Here is a 19591-nt window from a genome sequence, read left to right as displayed (position 1 = left end):
TTCCGATCGTCATACTGGAGTGCTTTCGGAACATCTTCCGGTTTATCAAGTCAGATCGAGGTCAAGTTCGATAAAATTAGGATCTATTTCCAGAGCTCTGGGATAGTGTTAGACACAAACTCACAATGTGTGTGAATTGCTTTTAGTATATTCGTAAAACATTATGGTTTTAGGCATGTGATGCCTTACATTGAGGATATTGAACAACGATGGGAGAGGCAAATATTTGGCGACCACGTCTTTGTTCATGATGAGAATTTGAGTGTTTTATTTGTAAATACCAGGTAGTGGTACTACGTTGGTATCTTATATATGTCCTGACAAGTAACTTTTCAGACTATTTGATAAAAGGTTCTTAATTTAGGTGATATAAGTTTCATTTCTGTCGGAAATAATCCAGAAGCTATTTTTAGACCTAGCAGCTGCATCATTTGCAGTAGTCTAGTGTTTTGTCATTATGGCGGATGTGGACCCCGAGACTCTTCTAGAATGGCTTCAGATGGGCCAGGGGGAGGAGAGGGACATGCAACTGATAGCGCTTGAACAGTTGTGTATGCTGCTCTTGATGTCAGACAATGTCGATCGAGTGTTTGAAAGGTAATTTCCTTGTTAAATACTGCGTTCATCCTTAAGATTTTAAAGCCTTTTCCTTTCACATGATATTTTTAAAAAGTCTTATCAAATTTCCCCATGGTTATTTTTAATTGATCATTGTTGTGTCGATAAGCAGAAACATTATTGAGTTAAACTATTCAGTCATCAATCTCTTCTTGTATAAGGATTCAGACACTTCTGGATGTTGTCAGTGTTAAACTTATAATCTTGACCTTTTCCAGTAACTAAATGATTATGATCAATATATCATTTTTTAATTATTAGTGTAAGAAGTGATAATATGTTATTATTGTGTATTATGTATATAAGGTTGGTAACATGAAAGATTTGTCTCATTAGCCCTTAATTTATATACACCCGTAATTGTTCTCATTAGTAAGTGTGCCATATTGTTGTTCAACTGTTTGTTCCAGGGTTGTCTCTAAATATTGAAGTAGAAGGAAGAAATAAAAAAGTATAAGGGGGTCTTGGGGTCTAGCTTATAGCTAGATCATGTTTGAAATGCAAAAATAGCCGGGTAATTATGTCACTTTAGGCAGGGGAATTCCCCGCCCTGGGTCTTAGAGACAACCCTGTTGTTCTATGGACATGTTTTTAATCACTGAGTAAAGCTATAAGTGATGAATGTCTGACTCATAAAGAATTCCTTTCTTTACTTTGAAATTTAGACAAGGTTTAAATGGGTGGTAATTTGCTACATGTATATAAACAAATAGAGTCTTAGTCAACTCTAAGATCAAGGTTTATTGAATTCATTACTGTTAAATTTGTGATGAATATTCATGCATTTAAAGTATCATGGTAAAAGTTATGTAGTTATTTTTCTGAAACTTATAAATTTTAGTTGTGAACAATGAAAGTAAAACAATATGTTTAGTTGTTAACAAGATTGTTTCATATAAACATTTGTAGCTGTCCTCCAAGGACATTTCTCCCTGCTCTCTGTCGGATTTTCCTGGATGAGGGTGCTCCGGACAACGTCTTGGAGGTCACTGCTCGCGCCATCACTTACTACCTGGATGTATCCGCAGAGTGCACCCGCCGGATTGTTTGTGTAGAGGGCGCCATCAAAGCTCTGTGTAACAGACTAGTAGTGGTGGATATGGCTTCTAAAAATAGCCGCGATCTGGCAGAGCAGTGCATCAAGGTATGTGCAGTGTGACATTCTAGGTTGCAGCATTGGAGTGGTGCCAAGTATTCTCCAGATGTAAACAGAAGTAAGATTGGCATCAACAGTTAGTTATCAGTGAAAACTAGGTCTGCTGGCGTAAAACTGATGGAACTTACAAAATATATAAATAAACAATGATTTCACTAGTAAATAGTTAGAGCTGTCTTCATTAAACAGAAAAGTGCATAGATAATCTGTTATTTCTAAGTTGAAATATAGCTACTTTTAAATGTTTTCTTCCCAAATTAACAATTCAGTTTTAAATGACTAGAGCTTCTTGACTATTGATATTCAACAGACAACACAACATTTTCACTAAAAGATGAAGAATTTGGTTGTTTATTTTTATCTGAAAATTTGGTGGTAGACTGGTTGAAATATTAAATCAACTCAATCTTAACCTTTGCTATAGCAAATTTTAACATATCTCTTTTTGACTATATTAATAAAATGAATTAATTTTATTAAAAGAGAACATGACATTTTGTTTATCTAACATGATTTATGTGGCAAGTGATGAGGTGACGCTGTTACTGAATTTAATTCAGGTGCTGGAGAGGATATGCACCCGTGAGTCGAGTGCTGTGTTTGACTCTGGGGGACTGAACTGTGTGCTGACCTTTGTGACAGAGTATGGGTCACAGGTTCACAAAGACACACTCCACTCGGCCATGGCTGTTGTATCCAGACTCTGTGGTAAAATGGAGCCCCAGGATTCCTCACTGGAGTCATGTGTCGAGTCTCTATCAACATTGCTGGAGCACGAAGACCAATATGTATGTTTTTTCCTAGAATCTTGTATTTCATACACAATTTGCAATCAAGAACTGGTATTTAAATATAAGAAATACAGATTTAGTGATGAGCAACTTTTTGATTGAGCAGGTTGCTGATGGAGCATTGAGATGCTTTGCTTCCCTGGCCGACCGCTTTACACGTAGAGGAGTTGATCCAGCCCCGCTAGCTCAGCACGGACTTATAGATGAGTTGTTACAGAGACTTCAGCAGGCAGGGGACTCGGGACCCAATGTATCCACAGCCAGTACCCCGGGGAATGTCAGTATACAAGAGGCAAAGTCCAGCCCCAGTATCTCCACGGTAATCAGTCTACTGTCCACGCTGTGTCGGGGTTCACCCACCATCACACACGACCTCCTCCGCTCAGATCTACCGGACGCCATAGAAAGTGGGCTCAGAGGGGATGAAAGGTGAACTTTCAGTAGGACATAGTGTTACCTCTGTAGCCTTGGGTTTGCAGTTTCTGCTATTATAGAAAATCTTATAGCTAATTTTCCTAAGTAAGTTTTTAAAAAATGGGTTATGATATGAAATGAATTTGTTATGTAGGTGCTGTCTAGACACCATGAGACTAGTGGACCTTTTGTTGGTTCTGTTGTTCGAAGGTCGGAAAGCTCTGCCCAAGGCCGGGACCTCCACCATCAGTAGTCGGTTGTCAGGGTTACGACGCAGTGATTCTGCCGGTGACCGCTCGCATCGACAACTCATTGATTGTATCCGCAGTAAAGACACAGATGCACTCATAGACGCAATAGACAATGGTAAAAAAGTTAACTGTATTGAACTTATTGTATTCTCAGTTTGTGTAAATGCTCATAAAGTAAAGTCTTTCACTCATACCAGAATAATGTGAGATTTTGTTCTAGGTTAAAGGGACTTACATTACAAAATGTTCATGGCAAAGTGTAAGTGTGTTCTTAGAGCTAAATGAAGAAGTTGTCGACTAATGTGTGATCTTGTTGTTTGTTTTTGTGTTGTTGGGGTGACAGGATTTGAGGTGAACTTCATGGACGACGTGGGCCAGACCCTGCTGAACTGGGCCTCTGCCTTTGGGACCCAGGAAATGGTGAGTAACGTATTGTCATACAGGTGTTGTTATACAAGTGTGTCTTTTATCACCTGTTGTCATTGTAATATAAGCACTAGTACATGTTTGATAGAACTGTTGTGTTGATATTTCCCATAGGTTGAGTTTCTGTGCGAGCGGGGAGCAGATGTTAATCGTGGCCTGAGGTCCTCCTCCCTACACTATGCCGCCTGCTTTGGTCGACCCCAGATAGTCAAGGTATGTTTTACTTATATCATATCCATACCTTGATTCCCATGTTAATAAGAGTTCAGGTTTTTTTTGCTGTTTCTTAAGTTTTCTATACTACATCCTTACAATATTTCTATCCTGGTTTTTTTACCTTACCTGTTTACATCTATGTGCTATCCCACATCCTTACAATATTCCTATCCTATTTTTTTTTTTACCTTACCTGTTTACATCTATGTGCTATCCCACATCCTTACAATATTCCTATCCTATTTTTTTTACCTTACCTGTTTACATCTTTGTGCTATCCCACATCCTTACAATATTCCTATCCTGTTTTTTTTTTTACCACACCTGTTAACATCTATGTGCTATCATCACAATATTCCTATCCTGTTTTTTTTTTACCTCATCTGTTAACATCTATGTGCTATCCCACATCCTTACAATATTCCTATCCTGGTTTTTTTTTTTACCTCACCTGTTAACATCTATGTGCTATCATCACAATTCCTACCATGTGGATGTCATTCAATGTTTGCCCTGTCAACAGACTCTTTTGAGGTATGGTGCCAATCCCGATCTGCGTGATGAAGATGGGAAGACTCCGCTGGACAAGGCCCGGGAGAGGGGAGATGAAGGTCATCGAGAGGTCATTTCCATCTTACAGTCGCCAGGTAATTCAGTCTTGTAATGTTTCACAGGTATATGCAACATAAACAAATTAATGATTAAAATTATCAACCACAGTACAGACAACTCAAACAAATGTTGTACATGTATACATCATTATCTAGCTAGTTTTAAACCTTTAAAATGCAAAAAAGAATATTTTCATGAATGATAAAACATCTACTAGACTAGTATATTTGTATTGGAAATATGAATGGCTTCTTGGTGAATAGAACTCTGCTATGAGTGACTGCATACTAGTAATCAATAGTCACTGTTATGCTTCTATGGGCAATGAAATGACTTTCTTTGTGACAAAATTTCTGTAATAAGTTGCTGTATAATTGATAGTTACCGACTTGTTTGAATGGGTGAAATGTAATGGCTACCTTACAGGTGAGTGGATGGTCCAGGTGAACCGAGACCAGAGCCAGCCAGCCGGTCAGGAGAAGAAGGAGGAGGTGGAGGCGATGGAGGGGGAGGGGGAGGTCAGTGAACCTCGAGGCGACCCTGAGGTGGCCCCCGTCTACGTCAAACAGCTGCTCCCTGTGTTCACTCACGTGTTCACCAGTACCATGCTGCCCTCTGTCAGGTTAGACAACTCTGTCAATACATGAGGTTTTTTAGTGTAGCTGAATTTTAATTGCAATAATTTATTATTTTTTAAGGTTTTTTAACCAATGTTAATTGTAATTATTTCATTTCACACAGGAAGTCTAGTCTTTCCTTACTGAAGAAGATGATTCATTACACCGGCACCCCCCTACTGAGTGAGATGTGTAACCCGGAGCTGGGGGTCGTGAACTTTGCTGGTTTTCTTACTGAAGTGCTCACAAATGTTCTAGATCATGAGGTATAACCTTGTCAGACCCTGATAATGCTAAATAAGTTATTTTCAAAGAGTTTGAGGTCATCTAAATAATCAAAGTACTGAAGTACTGACGGGAGTTGATTTTATCTATTATCAATTATTTTAAAATCAATTTATTTTGCATGGCAATTAGTTTCTAGTTTGTATTTGAATTACGCACTTTTTTATAATATGAATTTTTAGACTTTTCCGACAAGAATTTCGAAAAAACCCATATGAATCATTTTGTGTAATATTTAAAGATAGATTTCAACTACTAGTTTGTATTAGTTATCGCAACGATTCTAAAAATTGTATGGATCCAAGCACTATTGATATCGAACTCTAGTCTCGTTTAACTAGACGCTCGGCTGTCTCCGTTAAAATCCGACAAGCAAGAGCCCCCTCTCCGCTTGTGGCAGATTTACGGAGACAGCCGAGCGTCTGGTTGAACGAGACGTTATTAACTCTGGCGTAGGAATACACGAGACTACAAAAATATCTAAATTGTTCGTAGTATATAAATTTTGACTATTTTAAAAGTGTTTATAGATAAGTTTCCTTGAAAAAAAATTAATGCTTCAGCATACATTACATCAAATTTTTTATCTATTATTTTCAAGAACTTAGTCTTGTCAGCGGTGATGATTTGTGCTTAGGTCCAAACACTGTTTCACTTTTGGTTTGCCAGAGTAACTGCATAGGAGAGTTGATTAAAATCAACTCCCAAAAAATTATACTTCTTATATAAGAATAATGGAAAAATGAAAAATTCACAGCTAAGAAATTGAATTATGTTCTTGCTTTATTGTTAAGATATCGTCTTTCCATATATAAAAGTATCCCCTTGAATGAAGAATGTCCCTCCTTGTATTGTGAACCAGGATGATGATGAAGGCCACCAGGTGGTGCTGCACATTATCCAGGATCTGATGAAGAAGGCCGAGGATATCTTCCTGGAACACTTCGCTCGGCTGGGGATGTTTGGTCGGGTCCTGGATTTAGCTGGTCCCCAGGAGAGCGAGGCAGCCGCCATCAAAGAGGAGAAGGTAAGCCACAAGATCAAACTCGGACAAAATACACACACGTCACTGGGTCAAACTCGGACAAAATACACACACGTCACTGGGTCAAACTCGAACAAAATACACACACGTCACTGGGTCAAACTCGAACAAAATACACACAGATGTCGACAGTTGCCAGTGTTGATAACAAGTTGGAAAGACCACTACCCAAAGGACTATATTTTGTAAGGTCAAATATCTGCCCCCAAATTTAATCAATTTTAAAATCGTGTTGTATAAAAATCATATCTTCATAAATCATTGTACAGAGGATGCCTATCACTTTCATTTTGGTCATCATTGCTCATTTGCTGTTATCTATGACGTCACCTAAATGACCAAATTCTAGCAATTTTGCAAACAAATGAAAATATTCTCATTTTTCTTTATATTTTGCATTCGGAAGTATATAGTACAGGTCTGCTCAAGAACGATTTTTCTTCATAAAATTTTACACATTATACTAAAATATGATACTTGAGCAAGCCTGCGCTCAATATTTCCCAGTCGAAAACACCCATATTTTGCTACAAAACATCAATTTATCAAAATAAGACAATCTTCATGAAGTCATTTCTACATTATGACATCACTGTGGACTTCTTTTCAATATGATTTCAACTATCTTCCACCTTATTTATAAAGCTTTTTATAAAACTTTAATTTGAGGGTGAAAAATGCATAATACCGCACATAGTCCTTTCATTATGCATATATACTGTCTATTAATTATCATAAATACACTGACTTGTAAAAGATAGAAGAGGCTCTAACAGTCTTTGAACTAGATGTTTAGATTAATGAGTTGGTTTTGTTGATGACAGGAGGATGAGGAGTCTGTGATTGAGGACGCCCCAGAGATCCAGCAGGGCCGACCCTACCACTGGAAGGACTGGTGCATCGTGCGGGGGCGGGACTGTCTGTATCTGTGGTCAGATGCCGCCGCTCTGGAGCTGTCCAACGGGAGCAACGGCTGGTTCCGCTTCATCCTGGACAGCAAGCTGGCCACCATGTACTCCAGTGGGAGTCCGGAGGGAAGCTCGGACAGCTCAGAGAACCGGGGGGAGTTCCTGGAGAAGTTACAGCGGGCGCGGGGTCAGATTAAGCAAGGCGCGGTCAGTCATCCAGTCCTGACCCACGTCAGCTCCCAGAGACTGGTGGTAGGTAACTGGACACTGGCGTGTAAGAAGGAGGGAGAGCTCCACATCCATAACTCGGACGGACAGCAAGTCTGTGATGTACGTATAGCAGCCATAGGCTGGGTTGTAAATTAGTGCTTATTTATAAATATATATTTTTATATTTATGTAAACTTAAAAATTTCATTTAATGAAGGAACTACTGGTAATGATCTCATAATGTAGTTGTTCTTTGGAATAATTTTACAGCAATCAACAATTCTGAAGGAGGATTTGGCAGGGTTTATATTTGAGTCCAACAGGGGAACAAAACACTCCTTCACAGCCGAGACATCCCTAGGGCCAGAGTTTGCTACCGGGTGGGGCGGCAAGAAAAACAGGAAAATGCGCTCCAAGACTGAGGAAATCAGGTCCAAGGTAGCAGATATATTCAGTTTCAATATGATAAATAAATACTGTGGTCTTATATTGATGTAATAATGCTTAATGTTATCTATGGCAGACATTTAACTGCTATGCTGTTCATTATTTACCCTGTCTCTACATCTCGTTTGAAGGTGAAGACAATGGCCAGAGAGATCTATGAGCAGTACTTCAGAGCAGCGGAAGCCATGCCTCGCGGTGTGGTAGCCAAAATACGCAACATTGTTCAGCAGCTAGAAGCAGCCTGTGCCATGCAGATTAGCCAAGTCAGGGTAGGGAATAGTCCACTATCTCATTGCCATGTATTGGAAGCAATTCAGACAGTGATATTAGTTTCGCTATGTAAGATTTAATGGCATCCTGATTTCACACTTTGAGCTCTCAATCTCTGTTTCAGAACGCTGATGGTGAGGTGACCTGGATTGAGGACATGAGGGAGAGTCTAGAGGAGCTGGTCCTCCTACTGAGAGATGAACACACTGTGTCCTCATATGAACTCCAGTCCAGTGGTCTGGTCCAGACTCTACTCAACATCCTCAACAATGTAAGTGGTCTCAAAGATGTTTTGTACAATGTACAAGTTAGTTTCTCCTGTCCAAGATATTTAATAAACAAAATTTCAAACAAATATATCAAATTCTTACTGTTAACTTCTAATTTAGAACATAGAAGATTCCACAAGTAAGGACAGCAAAAGAAGGACAAAGGAGAGAATTGGGATATTCCGATCAGTCTTTCAAGAAAATGATGGGTAAGACTTAACTCAAGCAAAAAATGAGAAGTCAGAAAATAAGCCTACCAAAATGTTAACATGTTTACAGTTCATAATTTTATGATCTTTTTACAGGTTGAATCCAGCTATTGCTATAGTTAGGAAGTTAATAGCTGTATTAGAGTCAGTAGAGAAACTGTCTGTGTATAACTACGATCTTCCAGGATCTGGCTATGGGTTACAGGTATGAATCGGAACAAGCTAGAGGCATGTTGTTTCTCGCATCATGAAATTTTATCACCAGTTAGTATGGGAGCCTTTGTTTTGTAGATTTTGACCCGTCGTTTACGATTCCGACTCGAGCGAGCTCCTGGAGAGGCAGGGCTACTTGATAGGAGCGGATGTAACCTGAAGATGGAGCCACTGACAACTGTGGGGGCGCTGGAGCGGTACCTGCTCAAAATGGTTTGGGTCTTGCCATTCTCTGCTGAAAATCTATGTCATTATGATTATTGTTTGTATCTGAAAAAAAAATGTCCAAAAACATGAATTTGTTCTTAGATGATACCAAATTATTTTTCAGGTTGCTAAGCAGTGGTATGACTTTGACAGACAGACTTTTACTTTTGTTAAAATCCTGAAGGAGAAGAAGGACCCGTTCTATCTGAATTATCAGTCTGACTTTGACGAGAATGGTCTCATTTATTGGATTGGATCCAACGCAAAGTAGGTTTCAAAACAGTTATCAAATGACAGAAGGTCAGTTATAAGTTGATATGTAAGTCCAATCTGTCCATCTGTATATTGAACCTTATTTCTGTTATTGTAGAACTGCAGTGGAATGGGTTAATCCTGCTCAGTATGGACTTATAGTGGTCACCTCCTCGGAAGGTCGTAATCTGCCGTATGGAAAACTGGAGGATATCGTTAGTCGAGACAGCGCTGCTCTCAACTGTCACACAAACGATGACAAGTTAGTGGAAGAGAACTTGTATCTAAAATGAAATTATGAAAGTACACTTCACTTTTAAGTTTGATGTAATCTTCAATGACTTTTCTTTCCTAGGAAAGCTTGGTTTGCCATTGACTTGGGAGTCTGGATCGTGCCAACTCACTACACTCTGAGACACGCACGTGGATATGGCAGGTAATCAAGTGTGCAAATAATTGTCCCTTATCTGGAATAAATTGGAGGCAAAATGCTTACCTGTTTCATAAACATGTGCAGTGTAGTTCATTTTGTCATGAAATGGCTTCATAAGCTTCTTGTATGATTGAATTCATTATCTTCAGATCTGCACTGAGGAATTGGCAGTTCCAGGTGTCCAAAGATGGCATTAATTGGGTCACACTTAAGACTCACAAGGATGACACAAGTCTGAATGAGCCTGGGTCCACGGCAACATGGCCCCTGACCCCCCCAGAAGATGAGAAGCAGGGGTGGCGACACATCAAGATTCAGCAGACTGGCCGCAACGCTAGCGGTCAGACCCACTACCTGTCTGTGTCAGGGATGGAGATATACGGAACTGTAAATGGAGTTTGTGATGATCTAGGTGAGGAACTTAAATCTGGTGTTTAAATACTGTATTTCTGATATAACTTGTATATATGGAGACACTAGGACATGAAGTTAAACAAATGCTGGATATATTTTAGGTAAAGCAGCGCGCGAGGCAGAGGCCAGCCTACGGCGACAGAGAAGGATAATCAGGACTCAGGTGTTGAAACAGATGGTCCCCGGGGCCCGCGTCGTCAGGGGAATGGACTGGAAGTGGAGGGATCAGGATGGACCCAAGGGAGGGGAGGGAACTGTGACCGGTGAACTGCACAATGGTAGGGGACCAGTTAATGCAGATTTGTAATGTTATTTAAAAGCATGCATAAGGGAACTTCATATTGATAGGAGACTAATTTATGCAGATTTAAAGTGTTATTGAACGGTTTATACGAGATATTTTTATGACGTTGTTTTGTGACTTTCTTTGACAGGATGGATTGATGTGAACTGGGACTCTGGTGGATCCAACTCCTATAGAATGGGGGCAGAGGGCAAATATGACTTGGCCCTCGCTCCAGGATATGACCCAGAAAAACACAGAGCAGCCCTGGCCAAAGTTGACCTAGGGGCCAAGGCTAAGACAGGGGTAGTCGCTTCAGACAAAGTCAAGGTCAGTTGAATACACCTTTAATTCATAAATGATTTGTGAACTATTTGTGTGGCCTTATTTAGACCAAGTAACTATTAGCTACCAGTTATTATTCATAACTTGTTACACTTTATTTGTAAATGAGCATTGATTGTCTGTATTAGTTGTCTTATTGTAATACAGAAATAAATTGTTTGGAATTGGTTAGATCCTCATTTAGACACTAACTTTTACCCGCACTTATTGTCACCCGTTATCTGTATGTCCAGGTGAGCGTGTTGACGAGTCGTAAGAGCAGCTCCACCCCGAGTCTCACCGAGGTCGACGAGAACAAGCCGTCTGTAGCCAGCACTGAACAGGCCGCTTCTGCCGAATGCCTGACATCTGCCGTCAAATCTGTAAGTTACTGATTTAAATATCGGAAAAGAATCCATTGTTATTGGAATGAAAATAATCAGTCAATTGCCTCAAGACTGTACATTATCAATATCATTATTACAGTGAATTAAAACCTACATTTTTAGATTGCAAATACATGTACTGATGTAAATGTATTTTTTAGGAAAAATTTGTTTTATAGAAGATATATCAAGTATCTTTACAGATTTGTATAACATTAATATGAAGACATTGTACATGCAATTTTAGATGGCACAAAATCTAAGTGACAACCTTGTGAATTTGGCCACAACCATGGAATCTTTAGAAGAAACCAAAAATAGCAACAATATCCCTAGTGAGCCTCAGCTCCAAGAGTCCACCAGTCTAAACAACAACAGGACAGGAGCTGTGGAGGGCCGGGAACCAGCACAGTCGGCCTCAGGTGCTGAAGGCGGGATGACTTTGGAGCATCTGAACTCAAAGACAGACAACAAAAAGGCAGACGGACAGACACGGGGGTCCCCCACTAACCCGATGAGTGTGAGCGTCCCGAACCTCCCCACCAGCATGGAGCAGACAGTCAGTCTACTGGAGACATTTGCTGCCGTCGCTAGGCGTAACCTAGGAACCGTCGGCATGAACAACCGGAGCAACACCCTCAGGCTGGGGAGTCAGAATGCACCAAGTAAGGAAGAAGGTGCTATCATGTAATGCTAAACTACAAAAGTGAAATTAAAGTGATAGAAATATATTGAAGTTTAATGTATTAGAAGAAATAAGACATACTGTAAATTCCTAATTAGACATGGGGAATTAATATTGCATAAAATCGTTAGAAGCCCGTCTTGCGAATTTAACATCTAGCTTTTAATTTTTGGACAAATAAACTACATGAAACTATGATAACATTTCAGCATTTGCAATTTTATGTTCTTGCGATTTGATGAAAAAATATTGAATCGCGGAATTAAGTTCACGCGTAAAATAAGGAATCCACGTTTCATGTTTTTCTTTGCTCCTTTACTTGAAAGATTATGAACAGTGTATAGATATTGATGTAAATGAAGTTGACAGCTACTTACAGAAGGAACAGACCTATTCTCCATTGTAGGTAACAACCTGCTGAGTACAGCCCAGAGTTACCCAAGTCTGACCACCTCTAATGCCCCCACCTCGAGTACACTCACCACCACCCAGACCATGGCCAACGTGACCTCTCTGAGCCAGGCCCTGACTCGCAGTCTCACCTCCACCTCCAGCGAGAGTGACGAGTTTCTCGAGACATGCCGGGCCACCACCCTCCTGGGAGAGCTTGACGATGATGAAGAGCTGCCTGGGCCTGATGATGACGACGATGAAAATGAAGATGAGAATGAGGATGATGAAGTGTACGAGGATATGATGGTGGGTGACTGTGGTTTATTTAGAGGATTGATGTACTGATGTGAATTATAACTACCCCTGGTAGTGTGAGGTAGACATGAACTGAAGGTGTATAAATTGTTTGGTGTTACAGGAAGAAGATGGCCTGGATGAAGTGCGAGGAGAGAGAAGGAAGACCTGGGATGATGAATTTGTCCTGAAGCGTCAGTTCTCAGCTTTGATCCCCGCCTTTGACCCCCGCCCAGGTCGCACCAATGTCAACCAGTACCAGGACTTTGAAATCCCGGCACCTGGTGAGGATCTTTGTTTTTAAATATGTAGAATGGGATAAATTAGGTTGGAATTTGAGGAATTTTAGAATATGATAAACTACAGTAAAACATGCTCATAATGAAGTGCCAGGGACGGGCTATTTTGCTTAGTTATAAACGTAATTCGTTATATCCGTCGATTTTACAACATGTAATAAAGTCTCGGGGAATGAAAATCACTTCACTGTAAGTGTCAATTCAGTATAAGGATTTTCGCTTTAACTGTATTGATGGGAAAACTGTAATGGGGCATAAATTGCTTTTACTCTGAAATTTGTTGGATTCGTAGTCCATGTATTATAGATGGTCTACATCTAAAAAAAAAATTGCCTTGTTTGGTCAACTTTAATTTAAAGATATCTCATTTGGTATTTGAAATAATTGTCTTACCTGTATATTGTCTCACCTGTCAGTGTGCATTGTCTTACCTGTACAGGTATGGAGTCCAGCCCGACCAGCGACAGCCTGGATTCCAGCAGTCAGCCCAAGATAGTCCTCTTTATCAAAGCCCCGTGTCTCCCAGGGGTAAGAATTGTTTACTACTCATAATATAACGTGTAAACTAAGTACTAGGGGTGAGAAGTGCTTACTGCCAGTAATATAAAGTGTTAATTAAGGACTAGCTTATCAAAATGTGAACTAAGGACATCTTTTTTAGCTCCAAGGTGTATAAAGGCTTCATCATTGTTAGAACTAGGCAGTTGTATGTAATCTAATAAACAGTTATAGAGAACTGACTAGATGTTTAGTGTTCTGTACAGTTTGACCTGAGTTATCAGAGTGAGTTTGTTTGTGAACAGATGGAGAATATTGAGGTATGCCTGGGCTCAGACGAGAGCTGTATTTTCAAGTACATCCAGAAGTTACTGGTCCACGGGATGTCAGGGAACAGAAACGAGAGGATCAGGCGAATCTGGGAACCAACTTACACGTAAGTCACAGAACCAGTCAATGAACAGACATTTAAGTGTTAATGTTATAGTTCTTGATCTTAATGCAAACAGTACAACAGTTCACTGTATATGTAACTGACATCTTTAATCCTTTTGCAGAATTATGTACAGAACATTGAAGGAAGGAGAAACCAGACAAGAACTGGAGAAAATTACAGTAAGATCCTTGTTTTTAGAAAGTTAATAAAAACAAACTAGTCTCTATGTATGTGATTCATTGTGGATTGCATTACCTGGTGAGCTTCACCTACAGTTCTGTAGGTTAGTGTATTTTTACAAGTCCAGTGTAAATAATTCTATTTCCAGGATTCCCTTCATTCCAAGACTGGCGCCCACTCTGAGGCGAGGTCGTGTCAGATCCTGAGTGAGTGGGACGTCCCGCGGAGTAATGACCCCGCGGCCTGTACTATAGACCACGTACTGCAGCTCCTGCAGCGACTCTACGCCATCTCCATGGAGCACAGTCAGAACATGCAGCTCAATGGTAAACAGGAGGTTTAATTGTATGGTGTTTAAAGTAGGAGTTATAATTTAGTGTGTGTTGAACAATTTTCATTGAGTTAAGCCAAGACATGCAGCTCAGTGGTAAAATCACCTAAGTTCTCAATCAAAGTCAGTGAAGGCAATACAAGAACATGTAATATGAGACATAATTTAGCATGTAGTATGTATGTAGTACCCTCTTGGTATGCATTATGTAACATTTTATATATCCATAATACCATCACATTTTCTTTTACATGTTTATACAATGGTCATATGTATTTTCACATACTAGGTAAAATGTAAACTGGAATTTCAGTAATTTATGAATTTTATGATGAACAGAGAGAAAGGGTGTTCAGCTGAATGTTCCTGCTGAGGAATTTGTCTCCAAGAAACTGACCAACAAATTGAATCAACAAACACAGGTAAGAAATATAAACTGTCAACACAAAAAGGTAAGAAATTCAAACTGTTATAAAACATAGATGAGAAATTCAAATAATTAACACACATGTAAGAAATTCAAACTACATGTATTAACAAACCATGTAAGAAATTCAATCTATTGAAAAACAGATGAGAAATTCAAACAATTAACTCACGCAGGTAAGAAATTTAAACTACATGTATTAACAAAAACAGGTAAGAAATTCAGTCTATCAACAACCACAGGTGAAACATGTAAGCTATCAACAGTCTTAGATGCAAAACAAACGTAGGTGAAAATATACTTGTAAACTGCTAACAATGGTATACTTCAAAACTGACCTGCTGGAGTTTTAATAAGGCAGTGTATTATTTCTATATCGGTGTGTGATGGTGATGGTTTCTGTCTCTGTAGGACCCGCTGGTGCTGGCCAGTAATGCCCTCCCTGACTGGTGTGAACAGCTGACCAAGGCCTGCCCTATGCTCTTCTCAGTGGACACCAGGCAGCTCTACTTCACCTGTACAGCCTTTGGCACATCCAGGTACGTTGTGCTGGTTTCCCTGTTTAAGATATTTGTACTGGTTCCTCTATATCTGTATCTGGGTTCAATCTGACAGAGTTTCTTATGTTCAACAGAGCTATTGTTTGGCTGCAAGACAAGCGTGACGCGAGCATAGAGAGGAGTCGAGGGCCGGTCACCAGGAGAGAGGAGGGAGGAGAGTACCGAATCGGTCGACTGAAGCACGAGCGTGTCAAGGTTCCGCGCGGCAACACACTGTTAGAGTGGGCCATGCAGGTCATGAAGTGCCACGTCCACAGGAAGTCAATGCTGGAGATTGAGTTCCAGGGGGAGGAGGGGACCGGCCTCGGCCCCAGCCTAGAGTTTTATGCCCTGGTGGCTGCCGAGCTCCAGAAGAAAGAGCTGGGCATGTGGCTGGTGGACGATGACTTCCATGACAAGACGGAGAGAGAGGTGAGGGATGCTTGTAATAATACACAGTATAAATGTAATGATACACATTATAAAAGTTGTGGTGTAGGCAGAATCTAAGGATGCATGTAATAATACACATTAAAAAGTCGTGGTGTACCGGTAGACAGAATCCAAAGAATTGTGAATTCTAATGCCTAAACCAATCTTAATCAGTTAATTCATGTTTCCATTAATGTTAGTGAATAAATTTGTGACTGTTTCTTTTTTCAGATTGATCTCGGCCAAGGAGTTAAACCTCCTGGGTATTACATCCAAAGGTCTGGAGGACTTTTCCCTGCCCCCTTACCTCAGGATCACTCTGAGGTGAGCCGAGTAGAGAGACTGTTTTTCTTCTTTGGCACACTCCTTGCAAAATGTCTCCAGGACAAGCGGCTGATAGACATGCCTTTGTCGCGGCCGTTCCTCAAACTGATGTGTATGGGGGAGGTGGGGCACCACATTACTCAGCAGTACACCGAGTCCCTCCACCGCTCGGTGACCTCGTCCGAGTCCTACTACAGTGACCACAGTGACCTTATGACCTCCAGTATTGAGGACAAGGAGTTGATCCTTGACCCCCCGAAGCTCCGACAGCTGGAGGGTGTGTCCTGGTTTGCTGGGATTCTGACGGAGGAGGATTTTGATACCGTTGATCCATACCGCTCCAACTTCCTTAAACAGCTTCGTGAACTCGTGAGTCGTAAACAGAGGATTCTGAAGGATCGCAGCCTGTCCCAGGACCAGAAGAACATTCGTCTTCAGAGACTGGCTCTACATGGCCAGAAGTTCGAGGGGTGTCGCATCGAAGATCTTGGGTAGGTCTTAATTTAATGCTTGTAATTCTTGTAACATACCAATTTTAATTATAATTTAACTTTGTACATGTTTGTCAATGATAAAAGGTAATTACATGTTGATATACATGTACATGTATATAAAGTGTTTTTGTGATTTACATGTACACTGTAAGCTTTCCTCTTATTATTTAAATGTTTTCTCTATTTTTGGTAGATTGACATTCCAATTCAATCCCTCGTCTAAGGTTTATGGATATTTATCGTATGATTTGAAACCTGACGGAGAAAATGTGGTAAGATATATTTTTTTAATTGTCACATTCTAAAATTGTGCTTGTACATAAACTTAATCTCTATTTTTTGTTCTCTTATATGATTTATTTCACATGTTCATGTACATAAGCTGATGTTACCTTTGTATTTGGTTTTGTAGGATGTTACTATGGAAAATATAGAGCTGATATAACGTTTGTACTTGGTTTTGTAGGATGTTACTATGGAAAATATACAGCTGATATAACGTTTGTACTTGGTTTTGTAGGATGTTACTATGGAGAATATAGAGCTGATATAACCTTTGTATTTGGTTTTGTAGGATGTTACCATGGAGAATATAGATGAGTATGTGGATTTGGTCACCGACTTCTGTCTAAACATTGGAATCCGTCGGCAACTGGACGCGTTCAGAGGTCGGTATATTTCTGTGTGGTACTTGTTCTGTGTGTAGGTATATATACTTAAGCACTGAATCATTATTTTTTAAAAGATAAAGTCTCATAACTGCAGCAGTGTGTGCATACAAATTGAGTAACGCGCATTAGGGCGTTATGAAAATTTGTATGCACACAGCGCTGCAGTTATGAGCCTCTATCTTTAAAAAAATAATGATTTAATGCTTATATTTACTTTCTTTTAACTTCTTGTCTTGTCTGCAAATGTGATTTATACCTTTAAAATCTTATTTTATTGTAAGGGAAAGTTAATATAAAAGGAAGAGCTGCAGTAACAGACACAAGCGGTTTTTGCTTGTGACGTTGCATTTTACAGCGTTCAGAATTTGTGATGCGTTAAAGTATTATAACTGCAGTAGCTTTCCATAAACTTTACATGCAAAAAATATGTGTAATGTAAATATACTATAATGGTATACTTGTATGTGTTACTTGTTCTGTGTGTAGGTGTATATACACTAGAATGGTATGCTTTTATGGGGGAGGTAATTTGTTCATATACTGTATGTGTGCAGACAAGTGATCTCATTACTTTGTGAACTTTCATCATTTTATTTCACTTTGATACAGATGGATTCAATGGGGTTTTCCCTATGGAAAAGCTTCACGCATTTAGTCCTGATGAATTGGTTACCTTAATATGTGGGGACCAGTATCCAAATTGGAGCCGGGAGGACATCCTTAACTACACAGAGCCTAAACAAGGATACACCAAAGAGAGGTAGGCTAATCAGATTTATATTGGATTAATTATTGGAGAGGTAGGCTAATGGAAAGTCAGATTTATATTGGATTAATTATTGGAGAGGTAGGCTAATGGAAAGTCAGATTTATATTGGATTAATTATTGGAGAGGTAGGCTAATGGAAAATCAGATTTATATTGGATTAATTATTGTGTATAGAAATTAATTGATATAAATTATATAAGATATCACTTTATGTCATGTACATGTATTATGTTCAATTACTAATAATAAGAAAAAAAATCCATGTACCAGTCAGTTCCTGTGCCTTTGATTCAAGGTGATGTTATACTTTCGTTTTGTCTCTCCCACAGCCCGGGATTTCAAAGGTTTGTCTCTGTCCTGTGTGAGCTGAATGCGGACGAGAGGAAGGCCTTCGTTCAGTTTGTGACCGGCTGTTCTTCCCTCCCCCCTGGGGGTCTTGCCAATCTCCACCCCCGACTCTCCGTCGCTCGTAAGAATGAGACTGAGACTAGTTACCCCTCCGTCAACACCTGTTATCATTACCTGAAGCTCCCGGAGTATTCCAGCGAGGAAATCCTTAGAGACAGACTGCTAACCGCCACTCGTGAAAAACAGTTCCACTTCAACTAAGGCCATTGAGCCTGTTAAACTGTGTATTGTTGTATCGCTGGCTGGGATATACTCTGAGACTGTTAAACTGTGTATTGTTGTAACACTGGCTGGGATAAAGCTCAAACGGTCAGACCGTTGTATCATTTGTAACACTGTAAGATTGTGATTGTATTGTTGTATCGCTGGCTATAGTCCACATATCATTGTAACAGTGAAGAGTTTGCCACTGGTGGTACTGGTTCATATACTGCAGGGCAAAACCAAGTGGACAGAGAACATTCTGTTATAACCAGTTTACAACGATGAAATATGTTCAGCAAAAATCCTGTGGATTTTGTACCATAGAAACTGTGATTATTTTATAGATAGAAAATGACCTGATCATGGCTTGATTATTTATTGTTACCGAGTAATTGTATCTACTGATTATATGTCTTCATTCTGTGTCCTTGCTCCAAAAGCTGTGTGCCAATATGACACTAGGATTGTAATGAGTGCACCCAACAGATTTCTAGCTCTGACCAAGCAGGCCGAGCACTGCATTACTTTATGAACAGGGTGTGCTTTGTGATGCGTGTGGTTGCGGTCAGAGTCGAGCACTGCATTACTTGTGTACAGGGTGTGCTTTGAGACGCGTGTGGTTGCAGTCGGGGCCGAGCACTGCATTACATATGTACAGGATGTGCTTTGTGACACCTGAGATTGCTTTACTTGTGTGATCCATTATACATGTAAATTCTTGTTCTTTGTTTTCTTAATATGAAGTTTTGAGATGACATTTCATATTTGATATACGAGTGTTGTTTATTATTCTTAATTGCAAAACAAGATATACTCAGTAGGTATATTTTGTCATTTTCCGAATGGAAATGTACACGTTTATGCTAATAAAGCATTTTTTGTAAAATTGCAATTTTATTGTTAATTATGTTTTTTTTTGGTCAGGACAGTGCTGTGCCTTTTCTGCACACA

General features: G+C 39.7%; 1 protein-coding gene across 2 annotated transcripts; it reads left to right on the top strand.

The window, feature by feature from the left end:
- Positions 1 to 70: 70 nt before the first annotated feature.
- On the top strand, positions 71 to 19532 carry LOC105318537 (E3 ubiquitin-protein ligase HECTD1). Of its 2 annotated transcripts, none has more exons than XM_034469956.2 (40): positions 71 to 597; positions 1528 to 1762; positions 2335 to 2562; positions 2672 to 2994; positions 3134 to 3345; positions 3574 to 3650; positions 3771 to 3869; positions 4396 to 4519; positions 4911 to 5106; positions 5226 to 5367; positions 6249 to 6413; positions 7256 to 7669; positions 7820 to 7987; positions 8128 to 8265; positions 8391 to 8537; positions 8656 to 8744; positions 8841 to 8949; positions 9036 to 9170; positions 9289 to 9431; positions 9535 to 9678; positions 9772 to 9852; positions 9999 to 10261; positions 10365 to 10541; positions 10698 to 10876; positions 11125 to 11253; positions 11504 to 11921; positions 12330 to 12640; positions 12753 to 12912; positions 13367 to 13455; positions 13731 to 13861; positions 13983 to 14040; positions 14190 to 14367; positions 14712 to 14794; positions 15211 to 15338; positions 15434 to 15770; positions 16002 to 16585; positions 16782 to 16860; positions 17163 to 17256; positions 17869 to 18019; positions 18358 to 19532. In XM_034469956.2, the coding sequence occupies exons 1-40, from the start codon at positions 458 to 460 to the stop codon at positions 18635 to 18637; spliced, it is 7338 nt and encodes a 2445-aa protein (XP_034325847.2). In that variant the 5' UTR covers positions 71 to 457; the 3' UTR covers positions 18638 to 19532. The 2 variants fall into 2 exon arrangements, with proteins under 2 accessions (XP_034325847.2, XP_065944199.1); XM_066088127.1 differs by having other exon boundaries at positions 3134 to 3346; positions 3566 to 3650.
- Positions 19533 to 19591: the final 59 nt, after the last annotated feature.

This window comes from Magallana gigas, chromosome 6 (genome assembly GCF_963853765.1).
Source record: "Magallana gigas chromosome 6, xbMagGiga1.1, whole genome shotgun sequence".
Classification (NCBI taxonomy): domain Eukaryota; kingdom Metazoa; phylum Mollusca; class Bivalvia; order Ostreida; family Ostreidae; genus Magallana; species Magallana gigas.
Note: the sequence above shows the minus strand (reverse complement) of the source record. Positions and strands in the feature narration are given on the sequence as shown.